Here is a 19,969-nt window from a genome sequence, read left to right on the forward strand (position 1 = left end):
ACTAAGATTGAGGCTAAAATGAGCCAAAGGAATGAGCTTGATTGGCTTTTTTGGGAGAAAATCTTCTAAATAAAATCTGGCCCTTGTAAACCCATGGGTGCATGGGTTGCCCTGCCATGGTTTGATTCTAAAATAGAGATGAAACTCTGTTCTTCAGTATGGCCAGGGTAGACTCTTGATTTTCCTGGCAGTGGAAGGGCAGGGATTATCCTAAATCCTAGGTGAAATAGATACATTAGACATTTTTCATTATCTTTATTAAATGTGAATTAATTTTTTTTGCACAGTTTAAATGATTTCAAAATCATGTTATGCAATGAGTAGGAGAAAAACATAAGAAACATGAAGCCATGGACACTTTGTTATTTTATAATATCCTTATCAGAACAAGCCCTTGAAATGAATAAATGCGCTTGTATTTCATTTCATTTCTCTTTTTCATCATGTCTTCCAGGGGCTTTATCAAAAGTGCTTGGTGACAAGTGAAGTATAAAAAAATAGGAACTGTAAAGCTACATCAACCTAGAGAGATCTAATGCTCCTTAGAGCTCTAACCTTCACTTTATTCTGTGGGGAGGAAGAGAGGGATGCTTGAGGAAGCATTATCAGAAGTTTGCTAACCAGGGGAGATTGGACAATACGTCCCACTATGGGGAGGGCCTAGAATGATATCATGAACTCCCGTCCCCACGTTCCAATTGTACATAGATCAGGGGGCCTTTGCCTTCAGATACTCTCTGTTTTGTGCCAGGAGCGTGCCTATCCACTGACTGGTTTTCTGTTTCGCTTCTAACCAGCTGAAGCGAGGCTCATAACCCAATTCCTTCCTGGCTTTCTTGTCGGAAAGGGTAAAAACACTGTTGGTCAATGTTAGCAAATGGCGATTGAAGGGAGGTTCATAAATGAAAATAGGGTGTAGCATGAGACTTATTATTTCCAAAAGGAAGGCTGACCAATAGAGTAATGTGAAAGGAATGCCTATTTTTGATCCAAGTTTGAAGCCCCACTCCTTGCTCAATTCATAGTTAAAATCAGAATAACTGTGTGGGGGGGTGTCATCACAGATGTAATAGAATTGACCTCCAACACGTTGGGCCTTCTCAGAGTCCCGCAGGGCTCTGAGTGCCAAGACATGTGCCCAAGCCACATTTCCAACATAGGCTTGGTTGGCCATGGCACCTTCCCTATTCCTTTTAATGGTCTTATCATTGTTAAGGGCTCTGATAATTTCATGTTGGAGTAAGATGCTCCCTTCCCCATATATGTATACGGGCCTCAAGGAACAGGTGTGTATTGTGGCACCATTCCTAAGAAGCTGTCCATCAATCGCCAGTACAGCCTTCTCAGCTAGCATCTTGCTATAGGGATATGTATTGTTCCATGTGTTTTCAAGGAGGTCACCCTCATGCCCATTTAGGACAGGTTTCACATAGGAGTTGGGACCGGCCACTTCCAAAGAGCTCGTATAGAGGAAGATAGGCACACCAACTGAGATGCATGCCTCCAACAGGAGCTGAGTACCTGTGAAAGAAACACATGGGAATGGTGAGTGACAGAAGAGAAAGACCTCAAGTAGTCAACCAAGATGACAAGGTCAGTGATAGGAAGAACGTATTTGTGTAGCTCAAACTTTTTCAAACTGGATACAGCCCCAATGTATCAAAAATGACAGTAAACCCATATATCCCATGATTGTTTCATTAAGGACAGGTCATAGCAGAATAATCCACCTTCTTTAATTTGATTTTTTTAAAATGAGTGTTAATTGCTGCACACTTATCTCAGGGAGTTATTAACGACATAGTATTTTTAGATTTCAGTCAGGTATTTGACAAAATCTTACATGAGATCTTTGAAGAAATGTAGGCGAGGTAACATTGGGCAGAGGATTAAAAAGTGATTGAATGAGTGGATTTTAGGAGTAGTAATTGACACATAGGTGCATCCAGGGCTAATGTTCCACATTGTCTTCTCTTTTCTCTCTATACTACTTTGATGATATCATCTGCTCACATAGATTCAACTACCTCTTTGCTGGGGATGTCCAAATCAACATATCTAGCCCTCTTTTCTCTTCTGAGCTCCAGCCCAGCATTTTCCAACTACTTTTTGGTTATCTCTACTTTAATCAGTCAATAAATTTGATCAATAAATCAATTTATTAAGCACCTACTATGTGCCAGGCACTGTTCTAAGCATTGGAAATAAAAAAGACAGTTCCTGACCTCAAAGAGATTAGAGTCTAATTGGGGAAGAAAACATGAAAACAGATATATACAAAACTAACTATATACAGGATAAAGTGGCAATAATTAATAGAAAGAAGGCACCAGAATTAAGAGGGGTTGGGAAAGGCTTCCTATAAAGATGAGTTTTTAAGTTGGGACTTAAAGGAAGCCAAAGAAATCAGTAGACAGAGTTGAAGGAGAACATTCCAGGTATGGGGGACAGCCAGGGAAAATGCCTGGAGCAGAGAGATGGATGTTTTATTTGTGAAGCAGTCAGGAGGCCAATGTCACTGGATCAAAAGTGCGTGGTGGCAAGTGAAGTATAACAAAATAGGAACTGCAAAGGTACGTCAATCTAGAGAGACCTAACGATCCTTAGAACCTTCACTTTATCCTGTTCATTTTTATCACTGACTTAGATGAAGGCAAATCATATGACATAATGGGAATCTTAAAAAAGTCTCTACAGGTTGGAAGGATGGATCATATCTAATAAATGAAGTTTAATAGGGATAAATATAAAGTTCCAAATGAACTAAAAACAACTACACATGTACAGAATATTTATATGAAAAGAATCTGAAGTTCTTAGGGGACTGCTAGTTCAATACAAATATACGTAGAAGCAAAAAAAAATAATTTAGGGTCCCTCAAAGAAGAATAGTATCTCCCCCCCAATTTTTAAATATTTTTATTTAAATTTTCAAGTTTCAAATTCTATCCCTCCCTCCCTCTTCTGCCTCATCCCTGAGATAATAAACAATCAGATATAGGATATATATATATATATATAATTTGCAATTATAAATTAGCAAGTATATAAAATTATATAATTTGCAATTATATAAAACATTTCCGTATTAGTCATTTTGTCCAGGAAGATTCAAATAAAAGAAAAATGAAAAAAAAAACCAGCATGAGAAGCATAGTATCTTGAACAACAACAGGGATCATAACTTTTTTTTTGGTGTTATGGAACCCTTTGGCAATCTGGTAATGCCAACGGACCCTTTCTCAGAATAATGGTTTTAAATTTGCAAAATAAAATAAACAGGATTACAAAAAGAAACAACTATATTGACATACAGTTAATAAAATATTTTTAAAAATCATAGACTCCCTAAATTATATCCATAGATTCATTGGGATCTGCTTCCTAAGTTAAGGACTCCAGACCTAGAACAAAGGAGGTTATAGCCTCACTGTCCTCTGCCCTGGTCAGCCCAAGTGTGCAGTATTACAGGTTTAGATGCCCTGTTTTGTTGTTGCTTTTGTAGATAGAGCACCAGGCTTGGAGTCAGAAAGACCTGAGTTTAAATCCAGTCTCAGACACTTACTAGCTGTGTGACCCTGGGCAAGTCACTTAACTCTGTTTGCCTTAGTTTAATCATCTGTAAAATGAGCTGGAGAAGGAAATGGCAAATCACTCCAGTATTTGTGGTCAAAACACCAATGGGGTCATGAAGAGTTGTAGTGACTGAAATGACTGATAACAACAATAGTATTTCTGGAGGGAGAATCTAGTGGGAGTCTTGAAATGAACTCCTGGGAGATAAGAAACCTCTCAGCTGTGAAGAGATAGTTGTTTCTGTGTGAATGTGTGTCTGAAGAAGATGAAGCTTTTGTCTCTCGAGACTGCCTTATGGGAAAGATAATTTTCATCCTCTGATTTTCAGGGAAATTTCAAGTTGATTTTCTGGAGAGAGCTTCAATTTTCTTCCTAAATGGATTGGGGATGGGATAGATGGGTGGAACTTTGTTCGCTTATGTCCCAAGGGCATTAGAATTGGACTACAATTTCTGGGGGACTGTTACTGTGTAACCTTGGAAATGCTGAAGATTATATGAATTATATGAAGATCTGCCTGAAGCATCTCAGGGTACCCAAAGCTCTGAGCTCTGGGAACCTTGGCAGGATAAGCCTGGAGGAAAAGGCCTTAAAATTAGAAGTAAATGAACAATCATACCTTTACATTGTGATCAGTTAGGTATATGAAAAGTTCCATCTTGATGACTCTGGTTAGAGCTACCTGCCGGGATGCTTTGGAGGGGCTTCAGGCCCGTGTGGTGTCAGAGACTGACCCTACCAAGACTACAGAATGGTGACTACAAGACAGAGTACCTTGAGATCTTCAATCTTCTAATTTTTCTAAAAGGAGATTAAGGCCACACATAAAACAAGAAGCTGTCACCAAGGATTTAAGTTCTAAAGTTCTACATTTTTGTTGTTGAAGCAATCAAGGTGAAGGGACTTGCCCAGGGTCACACAGCTAGTAAGTGTCTGAGGCTGGATTTGAACTCAGGTCCTCCTGACTCCAGGGTTGGTGCTCTATCCATTGTACCACCTAGCTGCCCCTCTACTTCTTTTAAAAGGCCTTTTCTGATTTTCTCAGTTATTAATGCCTGCTTTCTTCCTCCTCACCCCCACCCTCACTGTTACCCCCAAACAACTTCGTATTTATTTATTTTGTATATAAAGTAGAGACAGCATGGTGCCATGGATTGGGAGCTGACCTCAAAGTAAGAGCAGTCTTGGCTTCAGATTCCACCTCTGGGACCACTTCAGCTGTGAGTGTTCCTAGATAAATCTCTATGTTGTGTCGGTAGAGGGAGTATGCTTATCAAGAATTCCCTACACTGATGAAATCACTGATCAAATCATAGGTCAAATCTACATAACTTATCTCACTTTTTAAGTGTGTGGCACGTAGTTGTTGTTATTCAGTCATTTTAGTCCTGTCTGACTCTCTATGACACCATTTGGGGTTTTCTTGGCAGAGATACAGGAGGGGTTTGCCATTTCTTTCTCCAGCTCACTTGACAGATGAGGAAACTGAGGCAAACAGGGTGAAGTGACTTGCCCAGGGTCACACAGCTGAGGCCAGATTTGAACTTGTGAAGATGAGTCTTCTTGATTCCAGGCCCAGTGTTCTACCCACTGTGCCATCTAGCTGCCGCATAGAGTAAGCACTTAATAAATATCTATTGATTGATTGATGATTAAGGGATGTGATGCAAAGAATGTGGTTGTTGAGCTGGGCTCTGTCTTCCAACATTGGCAACAGTCTTAAGCTGAGAAAAGGGTGGCATGCGTCTGTAAGGGAAGGTTACAACCCCAGCCTGGCTAGCCCTCATACCTTTCACATTAACGTTCATTATAGTTTCTCTCCTGAGATGTAATCCTGTGTCAATGATGCAAGCAGTATGAATGACTGCAGTGATGCCTTGGCAGGCCTTGTGCAGGAGCTGTTCATCTAGAATGTCTCCTTTCATCACAGTCACCTTGGTCTTGTGCTTGAGCTCTGCAGGGATAGGAGGTGGATTAATAGGGAATACCCTCAAAACCCCAGAGATGACTGTATTTGCTGGCTAGGGCCATGCTACTCTCTTAGGGACCTGATAGGAATCAACTGCTGGAGAAGCTGACTTTGAAAATGGAGGACTCATCACCATCATCCAATTGCTGTACAGCAGACCTGCCCATGGGAGTCGGACAGGATGGAGGTGGAATAGATGGGGACCCTGAGTTATGGGGGAGGGGGAGACCATGTAAATGTAGGTGGGAGGTAAGAAATGGTAGGGAGAGTCACACGGAGTAGAGAGAGGGACACAGAAAAGCCAAGTGGGTGAAAGCCGCTTGACCTCTTTTACTGTTTCCTTGAGAGCCAGTCTCTCTGCTTTGTCTCTAGGATATGTCCCAATGGTCCAAAGGATCCTCTCACTCTGCCCTTCTTTAATTTTTTAGTCTTCCCATGGCCAGAATATCCAAATTCATTCTAAACCCTGGAGATATTTAATTATCAGAAGACAAGGTGAAGGTATGACATAAATTTAATATCATACTATTATATTAATAAGTAATTATTTATTGTGATCCACCCTTTTCCTTTCTATTTCCTGTAAAGGCCTAACTCCACTTAAGGTCAGTTAGCATGGCTGGTTGATGAGATTACTCTTAGCCCTCAAGCACATACTCCAGTTTTGCTTAGGGTCCAATTTTGAAGGGACCTCAACTATGAGGCCTAATTTCTGTTTAGGGCATAAATAGAATCTAGTCTGGGTGAGCCCTTACCCTGAGGGGAGGAACCTCTGTCCTTGGTCCCCTCTATTAGAGTTTAGGGTGACCCAGATCATGAAGGAGGAAACCAGTCAGCAAGGTCCAGATGGAAATGGCTCCCTCTCTCCAGATTGCTGGAGGCTGCAGCCACGTTCTCAGCTGTAGGAGCTGAAGACTTTTAGCCCAGCTCTTCATTAAATGTCCACCAATCAAGGTTAGTTTCACCTGTCAGGGGAATTCCCTTTCCCAAGTTACTTAAGCCATTTCAGGGTCTCCTTTGGGGTCTTTGGTTAGGGAGGGAAACCACTAATCATCAATTTATTGGTTGCTGAATAGCCAAATCAATAAATTGATTATTAATTACTCAGAAACTCTATTTCTTGGGGTTTTCATTCATCACAGGTAATAAAGATAGAGGTGGTGATAGAGAAACAGTGCCCAGAACTCTGGCAATTCAGCTCATTGCCTGGCACACATTATTGTGGGACAGAAAGGCCCAATTCTGATGGATTAGGCAATTTAGGAAGCCCTTCCTCCCCTGTGTCCTCTCCTTCTCTGACAACCACACCATATACACACTGGGGTGGGGGGATACAATTGTACAGAGTAATGCTCTTTTAACGTGACTTTTAAAAAATGCATATTTTTTTTTTAAAGTGCCAGAAAATACCATTCTTCATTGACAGGTGTTTATTTTATTTCAGGTTTAATTTGTTAAAGCGGAGGTGAGTAGTACATGAGACTTGAGGCTTGTAATTTTTCAAATCTTTCTAATAATTAGGATAGCTAGCATTTATAGAGATTTTAAGGTTTGCAAAGCACTCTACATATCCTATCTCAACAACAACCCTTTAAGGTAGGTGTTATTATTGTCACCATTTTATAGGTGAGTAAACTGAGACAGAGGTTAAGTGACTCACCCAGGGTCACAGGTCTATTAAAGTGTCTGAAGCAAGATTGGAACTCAGATCTTCCTGACTCCAAGTTCAGTGCTCTTACCCATTCTACTACCTATACCAAAAAACAACATCAATGTGGGCAACTACATACCTTGAAATTAATTTGATCTAAGAACTTCAAGATGTCTCTTTGTAACAGGAAAAATACGATAGAAAAGAAAGAACTGGGAAAGGAGGGAGTCCAAAGGGTAGAGTTTGGTTCCCAGAACTGACATTAACTTGCTGTGTGACCCTGGGACTGTTATCTGACCTTATTTATTTTCTTTTTTTGGAGGGGGGAGGGTAGGGCAATTGGGGTTAACTGAGTTGCCTAAGGTCACATGGCTGGTTTTGTGTTAAGTGTCTGAGGTCAGATTTGAATTCAGGTCCTCCTGACTCCAGGGCCAGTCTATTCACTGTGCCACCTAGCTGCCCCTTGTTATCTGACCTTAATTGTGCTATCAGCTCCTCACTTATAAAATTGCCCAGGGGTGAGAAGCAGTGTGGCATAGTATATACAAAGCTGTCTTCAGAGGTAGGAAGACAGGTTCAGGGCTTGCCTCTGAGAGCGAGACCTCCATCAAGCCAGTCTACCTCTCGTTGCCCAAGCAACAGGAGTTCTTAACCTTTATTGTGTCCTGGACCTTTTGGCAGCTTGGTCAAGACAATGGCTCTCTTCTCTGAATAGTATTCTTGAATGCACATGATAAAATACATGGGTTTAAAAAGGAAACCAATTATACTGAAATGTAATTATCAAAATTTTTAAAAAACAAAACAGACCCCAGCAGGTTTGGAACCTGAGTTCTTTTTTTTTTTTTAAAGCAATTGGGGTTAAGTAACTTGCTCAAGGTTACACGGCCAGTTATTATTTCTGGGTGTGGTGCTGAGTATCTGAGCCCGGATTTGATCCAGGTCATCCCGACACTGGATCCGGTGCTCTTACTCAATGAGCCACCTGGCTGCCCCTAAGCAATTGGGGTTAAGTAACTTGCTCAAGGTTACATGGCCAGGTGTTTCTGGGTGGGTGCTAAGTGTCTGAGCCCGGGATTCGATCTCCAGGTCTTCTCAACACTGGAGCCGGTGCTCTTACTCGCTGTGCTACCTGGCCACCCCGGAACCTGAGTTCTTAGACTATAAAATTACAAATCAGATGCAATCTACATTGCTAGAGAGACTTCTCATGTTAGAAATTCCCTCTATCAATGAAATCATAGGGCTGGTTAAAAAAATAGGGGGAGTAATATAGACCCTAACCTCTCAGGGTGATTTCAAGGACCATAAGTGATTAGAAGATGGAAAAGCTTTTGGAAAAGTGAAAAATTTAAACAATAGCACAGAGGACAGTGTGTTGTATCACTAGGCACAGTTGTATGAATGAGACCCTTTGGTGCCACCCGTTTTCACTGCCTTGAGGGCCCTGGAGTTTGAACCTGGCTGGCATGTTTCTCCAGAGAAGCACACATATTGCCTTTTTATGCTTACAAGGGAAAAATAATGGTAAACAAGGGTGCTCATCTGCCTTTTGTGCTCAAGGAAAAGAAAGGGGTAAAGATTCGTGGTTCTTACTTATGTGCTTACTTAAGTGTCTCACATTGTGCTAAGACAGCAGATGTTGCCTGCCAGAAGCTAAGGTAAGAGGAAGATGACATTCCTGGCACCCATTTCCCTGGTCACAGTTCTCATCAAACCACAACCTTGAAAGATTGTCTCTGCCATCTCCCCTTCTAGCACCAAACCAAGCAAGTCATGGGTCTATCTGGGCAGAAAAGATACCTCTCCTGACCTGGTCTGGCACAACATTCATTCATTCATTCATCCATCCATGCATTCGTTCGTTCATTCCTTCATTCATTTGTTCATTTATTCTTTCATTTGTTCATTCGTTGATTCATGCATTCAATTATTTGGCAAACCATTACTATATATCTCCTATGTTCAAGGCATTGTGCTTAGAGGCCATGGCTTAAAGATATCCTATCTATAATCTTCCCTTACCAAGAACAAGCCAAAGTGTTCTTTCATATCCCAATTATTTGCACAATTTTAAAAACCGAGCTAATTCAGGTCACAGAAAACTGGGCCTGAAGTCCAAAAAGGAGAACTGGATTCTATTCCTAGTTGTATCACAATGGTTTCTGTAAGTAAGTTCATCTCTCTGGGTCTGAATTTTCTCATCTGCCAAATAGAGCTACTATTTGCCCTCCCTCCCTCATAGAGTTGTGAGGGTCTAGGAACAGGGTGAGGTGTGAGTGGGCAGAAGGCAAAAAGTCTTTGAAAAATCCAATGTCAGGAGCTGTTTAGTTTTTTCCCTGTACCACAGAGACTCGTTTTAAGAAAGGTCCAATGAAATTTAGCTACAAAGTTGACTCTCCCCTTTGCCCAAATCTAAATGTTCTAGTGAGGAAGGACAGGACCAGACTAAGTTATAGATAATCGCTGAAGTTTGTGGCCCAGTGGTTTGGCCTTTTAACATCCCAACTAATGCCCTAACCAGGCCCTCTATTGCTAACACATTTTGGGTGTAATTTTATTCCCTACTGTTTCACTTTAAGAAAAGTGTAAAGAAAAAAAAGAAAGGTGGAAGGAGAGGAATGAAAAATAACAGGTTGCAGTGATGGGGGGATGGGGAAAAAGGGAAAAAAAAGAGGAAAAAAAAAAAAAACAGTAGGAGGAGGAAATAAAGCAAACAAACCAGAAAAAGCCTAGGGTGTCAGCCATTTGGATGCATTTTGTTGTAGCAGGAAGCAGGAATTCATATATGCCTGGGGAATGTTCAAGATGGAAAGAATCTTCTGACTTATTCTCTGGATCAGCTAGTCTCCTGAGCCTCACCCATTTGACAAATGGGAAACTGAAGGCCAATGCTTTGCCCAAACTCGTATGACTTCACGGTTACAGAGCTGTACCTAGAAGTCAGGTCTCTGGACTCTCAGTCCAGTACTCCTTCCTCTCTTTCATATGAATTGTCGTTGTTGGGACTTTGGAAACCAAATTAACTAACAGCGTGGTTCATCTTTGTACAACATTCATGGCTAGTGGGGAGGCTTTGCAACAAGGAATGATAAGATCGCAAGCACAGATTTAGAGCTAGAAAGGAAAGCCAACCCTAAGTCTAACCCTCCTGTTTTACAAGGGAAGAAGCTGAGACAAAGAGAGGTTCTGTACTTTGCCTAGAACAGCAGTTAGTAAGTGTCTAGGGTGGACTTGAAACCTAGGTCTTTCTGGCCCTAAATCCCACAGGAACACACCTAGAACTATTGATCTCACCTGAAAATTCCAATAGAAACTGAGGATTGAAGACTTTGTCCAGGACCCGGATCTCCTCCAGCTGTTTTTCTTCCTCCAGCAATAAGCGGATGATCCTCTGGCCCAGAAATCCTCCTGCCCCCGTCACCAGACAGCTCCATCCATCCACAGGCAGCATGGTACCAGGTACCTCTTGGCAGAATACTTCTGCTGACGGAGACACAGAGGACTTGGGATCAGCCTTGGGCACCCAGTCTGATGTCAGAAGGACCTCTGAAAGAAGTCCCAAACCAGAGTCAGGCTGTGGGAAATCTGGAAGTCGCAGAGAGAGTAGACAGAGTAGAGACAGCCCAAACTGGAATGGACTGGGACCGTAGGTAGTATGTTCCCCGGTGTCATATGATATCAAGCAACAGGACGGCCACATATGATAAAGGCATTAGAGAAGGGTTTCATATGTCAGCTGAGGTTCGACTAGGTGACCTCAGAGTCCCCTTTCTTTTTTTAAGACTATGGATTTTGGTTCTGATCTGATTGCTTCATTTGCATTTGTTCCTAGAGGATCTCTAGCCCCATCAAAACTAGAAGTGAAATAGGGGGTCAAGAAGGAAAATACACCCACACCTACCCACACCCACACCCACCCCCACACCCCCACCCATCCCCACTCCCACCTCCACCCCCACCCACACACCAACAAACCTTAGTTATCAAAAGGCAGTACCTTCCAGTTCAAAATCCTGCAATCCTTTAAATAAGCTTGGGAGCCGATGGCTAGTTCCACATTCTGTTAGACAGCTAGTCTCTTGGTTCCTCCTCCTTGCCTTGGAATGTGGATTTTAAAAAAATTGCTTATCTTTTTCACTTCTCAGGCTTTCTCCTCCCCCTTTAAGCAAGGTCAACTTTGCAATCCACAGCTTCCTCATGACTCTCAGATTGTACAATGAACTCATGCTCCTACCAAGGTCCAGGTTCACTCTCCAGGGCATGGGAAGGAAGTTAGGCAATGTTTGTTTTGGACAAGGAAGTAATTAGATAAAGATGAAAGTCTCCTGTCTTTCAGAAGAGTTTTTGAGCATTTCTGTTCAAGGTAGAACAGTGTATAGAGTAGAGTACTTGGTGTGGAGTCAGGAAGGCCTGAGTTCAAATCCTGCCTCAGATATTTATTAGCTGTGTGATCCTTGGCAAGTTCCTTAACCTCTGTTTGCCCCAGATTCCTCAAAACAAAATGGGAATAATTTGGAATTCCAAATGGAATTAGATAATGGAACCTACCTAGAAAGGTTGTTGTAAAGGTCAAATGAAATAATATTTGTAAGGTGTTTAGTATAGTGCCTGGAACACGGAAAGTTAGCTTTATAAATGCTTATTCCTTTTCCTGTTTCTAAGTACCTGTTTAGGTTTTACCCTAGACTGGCATATCCTTCTTCCTCTACTGCTATCAAAAACCTGTCAGCATCTAGCTCAAATTCCACATTTTTCATGAATCTTCCTCTGATCTGACATATACTGTGTGAACCTGTGTAAATCACTTAACCTCTCAGGGTCCTAGGCAACTCTCTAAGAGACTCTGGGAGACTCTCTCCCTCCAGAGACCTTTCCCTGAAGAGAATGTGGAATTATGCGAGTCCTCTTTTGAAGCCAGAAACCAAAAGCCAATCTCTTCTAAACTCTCACTGACATCACATCATCCCACAGGTAAGGAGCCTCAAATAATTGTTTTCTCCACCAGTAAAGAGAGCTTAAGTTTTATAAAGCATCATTTATAAGGCACTATGAGGGTCATTTGTAGAGATATAAACTAACTGCCCTCAACAAGCTTACAGTCTAAATAGGAAGCCAATACCTAAACACATGAAAAGATTCACTAAAAATATCAGGTGGTATATGCCATGGGAACAAAAGGAGAGACACTCTCATGGTCATGGAAGGGCTAAGAATTGGGACTAGACATATGATTTTAGTGACATAGAGAACTCACAGAAAGGGAAATTCCCTCTACTCATTCAGGTCAGCACCTTCTCTCCATGGCATAGGTAGTGAAGATGTTATGCTAAAATTAATTTCTGTCAAACTGAATTCTAGTTTTTTCAGTTTTTTAATAAAAAGAGAGTCCTTCCAATTTTATCTTGTGAGTCAAACACTGTACACTTGATTTCGATTACTTCATTTTCTTTCTTATCTAGTCTGTTTCACTGATCCACTTTGTTTTCTTTCTTCTTAGCCTTCCTCCAGTAGTTTCGATGCTTCTTGCTTAATAACAATGATAATGACAGTGATTACAGCTAGCATCTCTATAGCACTTTAAAATTTACAAAGGGAGAAGTAGAGATTCCAAATAGACCTAGAAAACATATCAGACTGAATCTTGCCTGATGGAGACATTGAGAAAAAGTCATAGTGATCCATTTCTCCAACCCAGATCAGCAGAGAGAAATGGAGAGGTTTGCAGGCAGCGGGGAAGAGGTCTGGTCAGGAGCACAGAGCTAAAGAGATACTTTAGTGCTCATTGAGATGAGACCAGACCATATCAGAGCATTAAGTGCAGGTGAAGGAGCAGGTGCCCACTGGCAGCGTTGGCACCCACTACCTAGTTCCAGAGTAAGAAGAGAACCTGGACAAGGGGTTGCATTTCTGGGTAGGGAGGTCCAGGACTATGTACTGAGAAAGGAGTAAATTCAGAAACAAGTAACAGTAGTGTGTCTCAGACCACAAGAGCAGAGCAGTGTTTCAGTTCTAGCTTCTGGACCAGTCTGAAGCTTTGGGAGGTTCCATAACCTAAGAATCCCAGACCGAAGGGGACAATTCTTTCACGCTGAGCCAGCAGAGCATTCTAGCTGACTGATAGGAGCTGAGTCTAGCAGTAAGTACTTTTCTGTTGTTCAGAACCAAACTCAGGTCAGTAACTTTCAAAGCTCAGACCAGGGGATAAAGGAAAATTATGATACTGTGCCTTGGATCAGATCACCATGGGATCACTGAAAGCTTGCAGGTTCTCAGCCTGTCTCTGAGATACTGGAAACACATAATATTCAATACCCAAAGAAAGCAGCAACAGGACCAGCCCAGACTTTCTGTCTAGGAGTGTGGCAGAGCCTAGTTAGCCCTAATATCAAATCTGAAGTCATGAAGTAGTCTGGAGGAAGGAGCAAACAAAAAAGAACCCCACCATAAAGAATTTTTATGGTGGTGGGGATACTTAAGAAACAGATGTAGAAGTGCATGATTCCAAAATATTTACAAGAAAAGTCTCAGAGAAAAATACAGCTTGAGTACAAGCTGAACTAGAATTCCTAGAAGAGATAAAGAGTTAAAAAGAGTTAGAGATATTTTTTATAAATTAAATGAGAACACTTTAGGAAAAAAAATTAGGAAAAAGAGATGAGAGCTATGGAAGAAAGAATTGGAAAGGGAATTAATAGCTTGGTGCAAGAGGTACAAAGGACTTCTTCAAGCACCAAAATTCTTGAAGATTAGAATGAGTTAAATAGAACTCAATAACTCCATGATAAAACAAGACATATTAAAACAAAGTCAAAATACCGAAAAATAATAAATGAATTATTTGAATGCCACAACTAAAAAAAAATCCTATTTCAAAAAATCTTAAAAGAAAACTGCCCAGATATCTTAGAACCAGAGAAAAAAGTAGAAACAGAATTTACCAGTTATATCCTGAAAGAAACTCATAGGAATATAATAGCCAAAATCCAGAGCTTCTAGGTCAAAATAAAAATACTACAAGCCAACTGAAAGAAAGAATTTAAGTGCCAAGCGTCCATAGTCAGGATCCCACATGAAGCCTTTTACCATGAAAGAGTAGAAAAATTTAGAATATGATATTCCAGAAGGCAAAGGATATAGGATTACAGCTAAGAATAACTTATCCAACAAAACTGAATATAAACAAAGAGGAAAAATAAATCCTTAAAGAGATACAAGACTTCCAAGCATTTTTGATAAAAAGACCAGAGCTGCACAGAACCTCTGAAGTTCAAATACAGGAGTTTAGAGAAACAGAAACAAGCAAACAGGAGCAAACTATGATGATCATTTGGGCATTGATTGATGGGCATCCCCTCAGTTTCCAATTCTTTGCCATCACAAGAAGAGCTGCTATATATGTTTTTGTACTTATGAGTCCTTTCCCTCTTCCAGCTATAGGTATTATAGTGGTATTGCTAGGTCAAAAAGTATGCACAGTTTAGTACCTTTTGGGACATTGTTTCAAATTACTATTCCAAATGACTGGACAAATTCATAGCTTGACCAGTAGTGCATTAAAAGTTCCTATTTTCCTGCAGCCCCTACAACATTTGTCATTTTATTCTTTTGTTATCTTTGACAACTTAATAGAAAAGGTAAAGTGGAATTTCAGAGTTGTTTTAACTTGCATTTTTAAAAATTATTAATTATTTGGAACATTTAAAAATATCGATAGCTTGGATTTCTTCCAATGAAAACTGCCTATTCATATTTTTTTTACCTTTTGGGAATGGATCTTCTTCTTATAAATTTGCATGAGTTCCTGTCATGTCTTAGAAATAAGACCCTTATCAGAGAAATTTGCTGTAAAGATCCACCTCCCCTCCCATAAGACCCCATGTCTTATGCCCATTACCTGTTTCTCTTTTAATTTAGCTGCGTTGGTTTTGTTGGTGTAAAAACTTTATGGAAAACTGTCCATTTTGCCTCCTTTATACCTGTTTTATTGCTCTAGCTAGCCCTTCTATCACTGTGTCAAATAGTAGCAGTGATAATGGATATTCTTTACTTTTATTGGGATGGCAAGTCAGTTAAACTCTTTTATCCCCCGTTACCTCACCTACAAAAATAGGGATAATAATAGCTGTAATACTTACCTCACATTGTAGATAATGCCTCTGAAGCACTTTATATATAAATGTCAATTATTGTTATTTAGTGGCTCTGACACTATTTTTGTAGGGCCAGATCACACAGATATTTGTCCTCTATTACTTGCCCTTAATTCCATTTTTTTATGATCTTCAGTTGGTTAGGAAATTATCTAGTTATCCACATTAATCTTCAGATCATAGATTTTGAGTTGAATGTTGAATGATCTTAAAGGTCATTTCATCCAATTATCATATTTTATAAATAAGGATACTGAAGCCCAGAGAAGGGAAGAGATTGCCCAAGATCATACAAGCAGAAAGTAACCGATGTGGGATCGGAATTTCTATAATCTGTTGAAGCAATGCAGTGTAACTGTTGAAAGATTATTAGAGGGGTGGCTAGATGGTGCAGTAAATAGAGCACCGGCCCTGGAGTCAGAAGGACCTGAGTTCAAATGCAGCCTCAGACACTTAACAAGTCACTTAACTCCAATTGCCCTGCCTCACCCCCTCCAAAAAAAAAAAGAAAAAGAATTATTAAAAAAAAATGACTATTAGATTGAAAGCCAGAGGATTTAGATTAAAATCTCAGCTGTGAGACCTTCTGCTTGTGGGTCCTCCGACAAATCACTTGACCTCTCTGGATTTCAGTTTCCTTATATATAAAATTAGGTGGTGGGGCTAGATGATCTTTGAGGTCCATTCTAAGTCTAGATCTATGATCTTGTGAATCTAAGATTATCATTTCTTTTCATTGTCTTATATTGTCCTTGAGCTTCGTTACTGGTTCCTTCTTGAATTTTGTTTCCTGTGAGTTTCTGGATGTCTCCCACCTCTGCTTCTTTGCATAGCCATCCTCCATACTTGGGATGCCTTCATTCTTCATAACCTCCTTTCATATAAATATTTTAAGGCTACGCTCAGGTACCACCTCCTCTGTGAAGGTTTCCTTGATGCCTCTGGTTGTTAATGATCTCTCCCACCTCAGACTGCCATATGTTCACTTTCTCTGTGTGTATGGTTTATCACTTAGTAGAATGTAAGTTCCTTGAAGGCAGAGGCAATTGTATTTTAATTTTTCTTTCCCCCTAACATAGTGCCTTGCACCTAGCAGGCATTTCATAAATACTTTAGGAGTTATATACTGACTTGAATTGTGTAATATGGGCTACCCCTTATTATTAGTGATTATCTAAGACTTACTTTGAGATGTCAGGGTCCCAGACATGAAGAATGGCCTGAGAATTGGCCGTATATTACAGTTCACACTGTAATAAATAGTGGGACTTGAAAAGTCAAGATGTTTTCACTGGGAGTTCACCAGTGATCTGGGTACATAGAACTCAGGGGACTCTGACTTATGAAACAGTGGGGAAAGAGAACATTATAATAAGTATTTTGACTTGGACGTAAGTTTTCAAAGGCTTTTTCATGTCAAGGATGCATTGACCCTGAGAAAATCCTCTTATCTCCAATACATGGTTGGAAAGTTTCATTGCCTAGGAGGGGTTAGGAATGAGTCCAAGGTCAGAAATTCATCTTTGTATACAAGATTTAGAAAAGGAAGGACAACAGAAGAGGGGGATGGATTGGAACTAGAAGCCGGGATGTGGTGTCTTCAAATTTTTCTGAAGAGCTTTAATTTCTTTCCTCTTAGAGTTTGTCGACCTTTAGAAAAAGTTTGGTTAAAGGAGACAAACAAATAGTAATATAAAAATTACATTATTTATATTTATTCATTGTTCATTATTCATTATTTCCTTAAGGCTAGCAGTACTTGCTCAAGGAGTGCAGAACTAAAGTCCTGACTGACAAACAGAGAAATCATAAGACTTTTTATATGTTTTTAGAGCCATCCTAATTCAAGATGACCAAGTCACAAAACTTTATGACTTCTATTTGTTACCATCTATATGTGAAACAGAGTTCCTTTGTTGTAAATGCAAATTGACAATGACCACAGCAGGGTCTATTTACATTTCATAGTCTCAGGATGTCTGTTTTGCTCTCATGTGGAGTAAATCCCAAGATAAGGGGGGATCTCACCTCTGGTCTTTGAAGTTGCTAACATAGGGAAAGACATTTTTAAATCAACCAAAGCAGTTGTTTGATTAATCCAGACTTTGGCCAAAATATGATATTTAAATGATTATCAGGTTATAATTCACCTTTCCCCAAAACAAACAAACCAACCATTGCATGGTGGAGCTAGTACCTGCGGCATTTAAAGGCAATGAGTTCACTAACAAGCTATCTCTCCCTAAATCAGTTTCTACATCTCTAAACTGGGAAAATAACACTCGAATTGCTTACCTAATAAACACCATACTGCCTCTCACCCTGAACACCTCCCATTTTAATTCCCTTTAGCATGTGAGATCATAGTATGGAAAGGAGTACTTTGTAAACCTTTAAAATATTATATGATGGTGAATCTATTTTTATATGATCTTTGAGCTGGGCTAGATCTTACTGACCATTGGGTGTTACCTCCTTATTTTACAGACAAGACAGTGTATATTAAGTGACTTTCTCAAGTTCACTGAGATAGACAGTGCATCAAAGGGAGTGAGAGTTACCCCTGGGTGTCATGCACAGGTCTACCCTTTCACCTTCCCTCCCCCATCTTCTACCTCATTTATAGAGAACTTTCAAGTTTGTGTGGAGCACTTGTACCATGTTTCCCCAATAATAAGACACTGTCTTATTATTTATTTTGGACAGAAAAACACCAGAGGGCTTATTTTCAGGGCAGGGCTTATTTTAATGAACATTGACAGCAATTTTAATAAACAGGTAAATGTGAACAAGAAAATGTACCTTTATTCAATAATGAATTCAATAAAGAACAGGATGACACGCTCACTGCTGCAGCTCTGATTGGATGCAGCTCGGAGCGCGGTGTGCGTTTCACTGGGGGGGGGGAGGGGTGGTGCATACAGAGGGTACCGTAATGTAGTGTGTAGCGAAGGGGATCACCTTCACTACAGTAGCAATCTCAATAGGGCTTATTTTTGGGGGAGGGCTTATTTTAGAGGAATCTTACACAGTAAGGGGAGGGCTTATTTTCGGGATAGGTCTTATTATCGGGGAAACACGGTAATGGGAATGTAAATTTTGAAGATCTTCCCTGCCCCTAGGCTAAAGTGCACCTGGAGCCTGGGGTGGGAAGCTTGTTTTTCAGTAGATACTTCTTGATTGGCCAGTGAGTCAACAAGGTTGTTACATTCTCTGAGCCAGGAGTAGGCTATATAAGCCCTGATGTGTAGCTTTGTTTGGGGGCTCACTTTGAGAAGTGTTCTGTGATTTGATATGGATTCTGGGAAGCCGTTGTCCAGAGGGCCCCCCCCCCCCCGGCTTTGAAACCCAGATGTTGTTTGGTGTGGATGTAATGGTTGGATAGTTTGGAAACTGTCTATTTGATCTGTTTCTGTCTTGATAATTCTGTCTGTATATTCTGAAGTTCAGGATGCTGACCTTTTTCCCCTGAACTAGGTGAACGATACATGTTTGACTGATTAAAGTAAGCTTGTTAACCCATTTTGAGTTGCTTTCCTTTATCAAAGCAGATCTAAGAACCTGTGTGAGCAGCCACCCTGGGGACGCTGGGGTGCTTGCTGCTACAGCGCTTCATAAACATGGCCTCATTTGAGCTTTATAATATTCCTGCAAAGTAGGTATGATGGGTCTTATTATTGTGATTTTACATGTAATAAACTGAAAACCATAGAAGCTAAGTGATCTACCCAGGGTCACACAAGTAGTAAGTATAACATGAAGTATATGAAACCAGCTGACTCCCTGACCCCATGACCAGTACTCCATTGCCTAGTAGGAGTAGTAAGGGTGGCTTTGGTTTATGGAGAATGGGGGAGAAAGGTGATGTGAAAAGAGAAAACTGTTAAAAATATGGGCAATCTATGTTTTTATCTGTATCATTGAATTTTCCTCTACCGCTTTAAGCAATAACAGCCAATATTAAATGAAGCTGTTCTTAAAGAATACATAATTGGGGGGATTCTGGGAAGATGGCAGAGTAGGTCAGAAAATTCCAAGCTCTCCAGATTTCCTCCACAAACAAGACAAAATAGTGTCTCAGGGTGAATGGAGAGCAGCAAAAATAAACAAAAGTCGGGGCAGAGCAGTGGTTCTCCTTGGACAACTGGAGGAGACGCAAGGAAACCCAGGCTGTCTCCTCTGAAACAACAAACAAGTCCTAGGGGCAGCTAGGTTGGGAGGTAGCCTCAGTTTCAGGCACAGGGATTCTCACCTCACAGACAATGTGTTTGTGGGTCAGACAGCTGAGCAGGGGAAGATGAAAGGATGAGAGGTTAAAATGGATACATAAACTAGATATGAACTAGATGTGAAAGAAGCTATTACAAGAAAATTTGAAGAACATGGAACATATTACTTTATCAGACTTATGGATAGGTGAACAATTTATGAACAAGAGATAGTGTTGTGAGATGTAAAGTGAATAATTTTGATTACATTAAATTAAAAAGGTTTTGCACAAATAAAACAAATGTAGCCAAAATCAGCAGGAAAGCAGAAAAATGGGGAAAATTTTATAGAAAGCTCTTCAAATAAAGGTCATATATCAAATATATAAAGAACTTTGTCAAATCTATAAGA

The 19,969-nt window shown here is 40.3% G+C and overlaps 1 protein-coding gene across 2 annotated transcripts; it reads right to left on the reverse strand.

The window, feature by feature from the left end:
* Positions 1-270: 270 nt before the first annotated feature.
* Positions 271-11,367, reverse strand: LOC138162150 (3 beta-hydroxysteroid dehydrogenase/Delta 5-->4-isomerase-like). 2 transcript variants are annotated; one of them, XM_069089225.1, is made up of 4 exons: positions 11,197-11,367; positions 10,494-10,679; positions 5,366-5,530; positions 271-1,521 (listed from the first exon to the last, which is right to left on the reverse strand). In XM_069089225.1, the coding sequence occupies exons 2-4, from the start codon at positions 10,648-10,650 to the stop codon at positions 710-712; spliced, it is 1,134 nt and encodes a 377-aa protein (XP_068945326.1). In that variant the 5' UTR covers positions 10,651-10,679; positions 11,197-11,367; the 3' UTR covers positions 271-709. The 2 variants fall into 2 exon arrangements, with proteins under 2 accessions (XP_068945326.1, XP_068945325.1); XM_069089224.1 differs by having other exon boundaries at positions 10,494-10,745.
* Between the last annotated feature and the right edge of the window lie 8,602 nt (positions 11,368-19,969).

Source organism: Petaurus breviceps, unplaced genomic scaffold (assembly GCF_028583685.1).
Source record: "Petaurus breviceps papuanus isolate PSGF00001 unplaced genomic scaffold, PetGlider_PUasm1.0 186, whole genome shotgun sequence".
NCBI lineage: Eukaryota > Metazoa > Chordata > Mammalia > Diprotodontia > Petauridae > Petaurus > Petaurus breviceps.

What these genes read in the sequence shown, in the direction of transcription:
- LOC138162150 (XM_069089225.1), bottom strand. Translation starts at nt 10,650, where the DNA reads ATGCTGCCTGTGGATGGATGGAGCTGTCTGGTGACGGGGGCAGGAGGA. An exon ending in GTTTCTATTGGAATTTTCAG is followed by an intron (nt 5,531 to 10,493) that starts GTGAGATCAATA and finishes CTATCCCTGCAG; the next exon opens with AGCTCAAGCACAAGACCAAG. An exon ending in AATGAACGTTAATGTGAAAG is followed by an intron (nt 1,522 to 5,365) that starts GTATGAGGGCTA and finishes TTTCTTTCACAG; the next exon opens with GTACTCAGCTCCTGTTGGAG.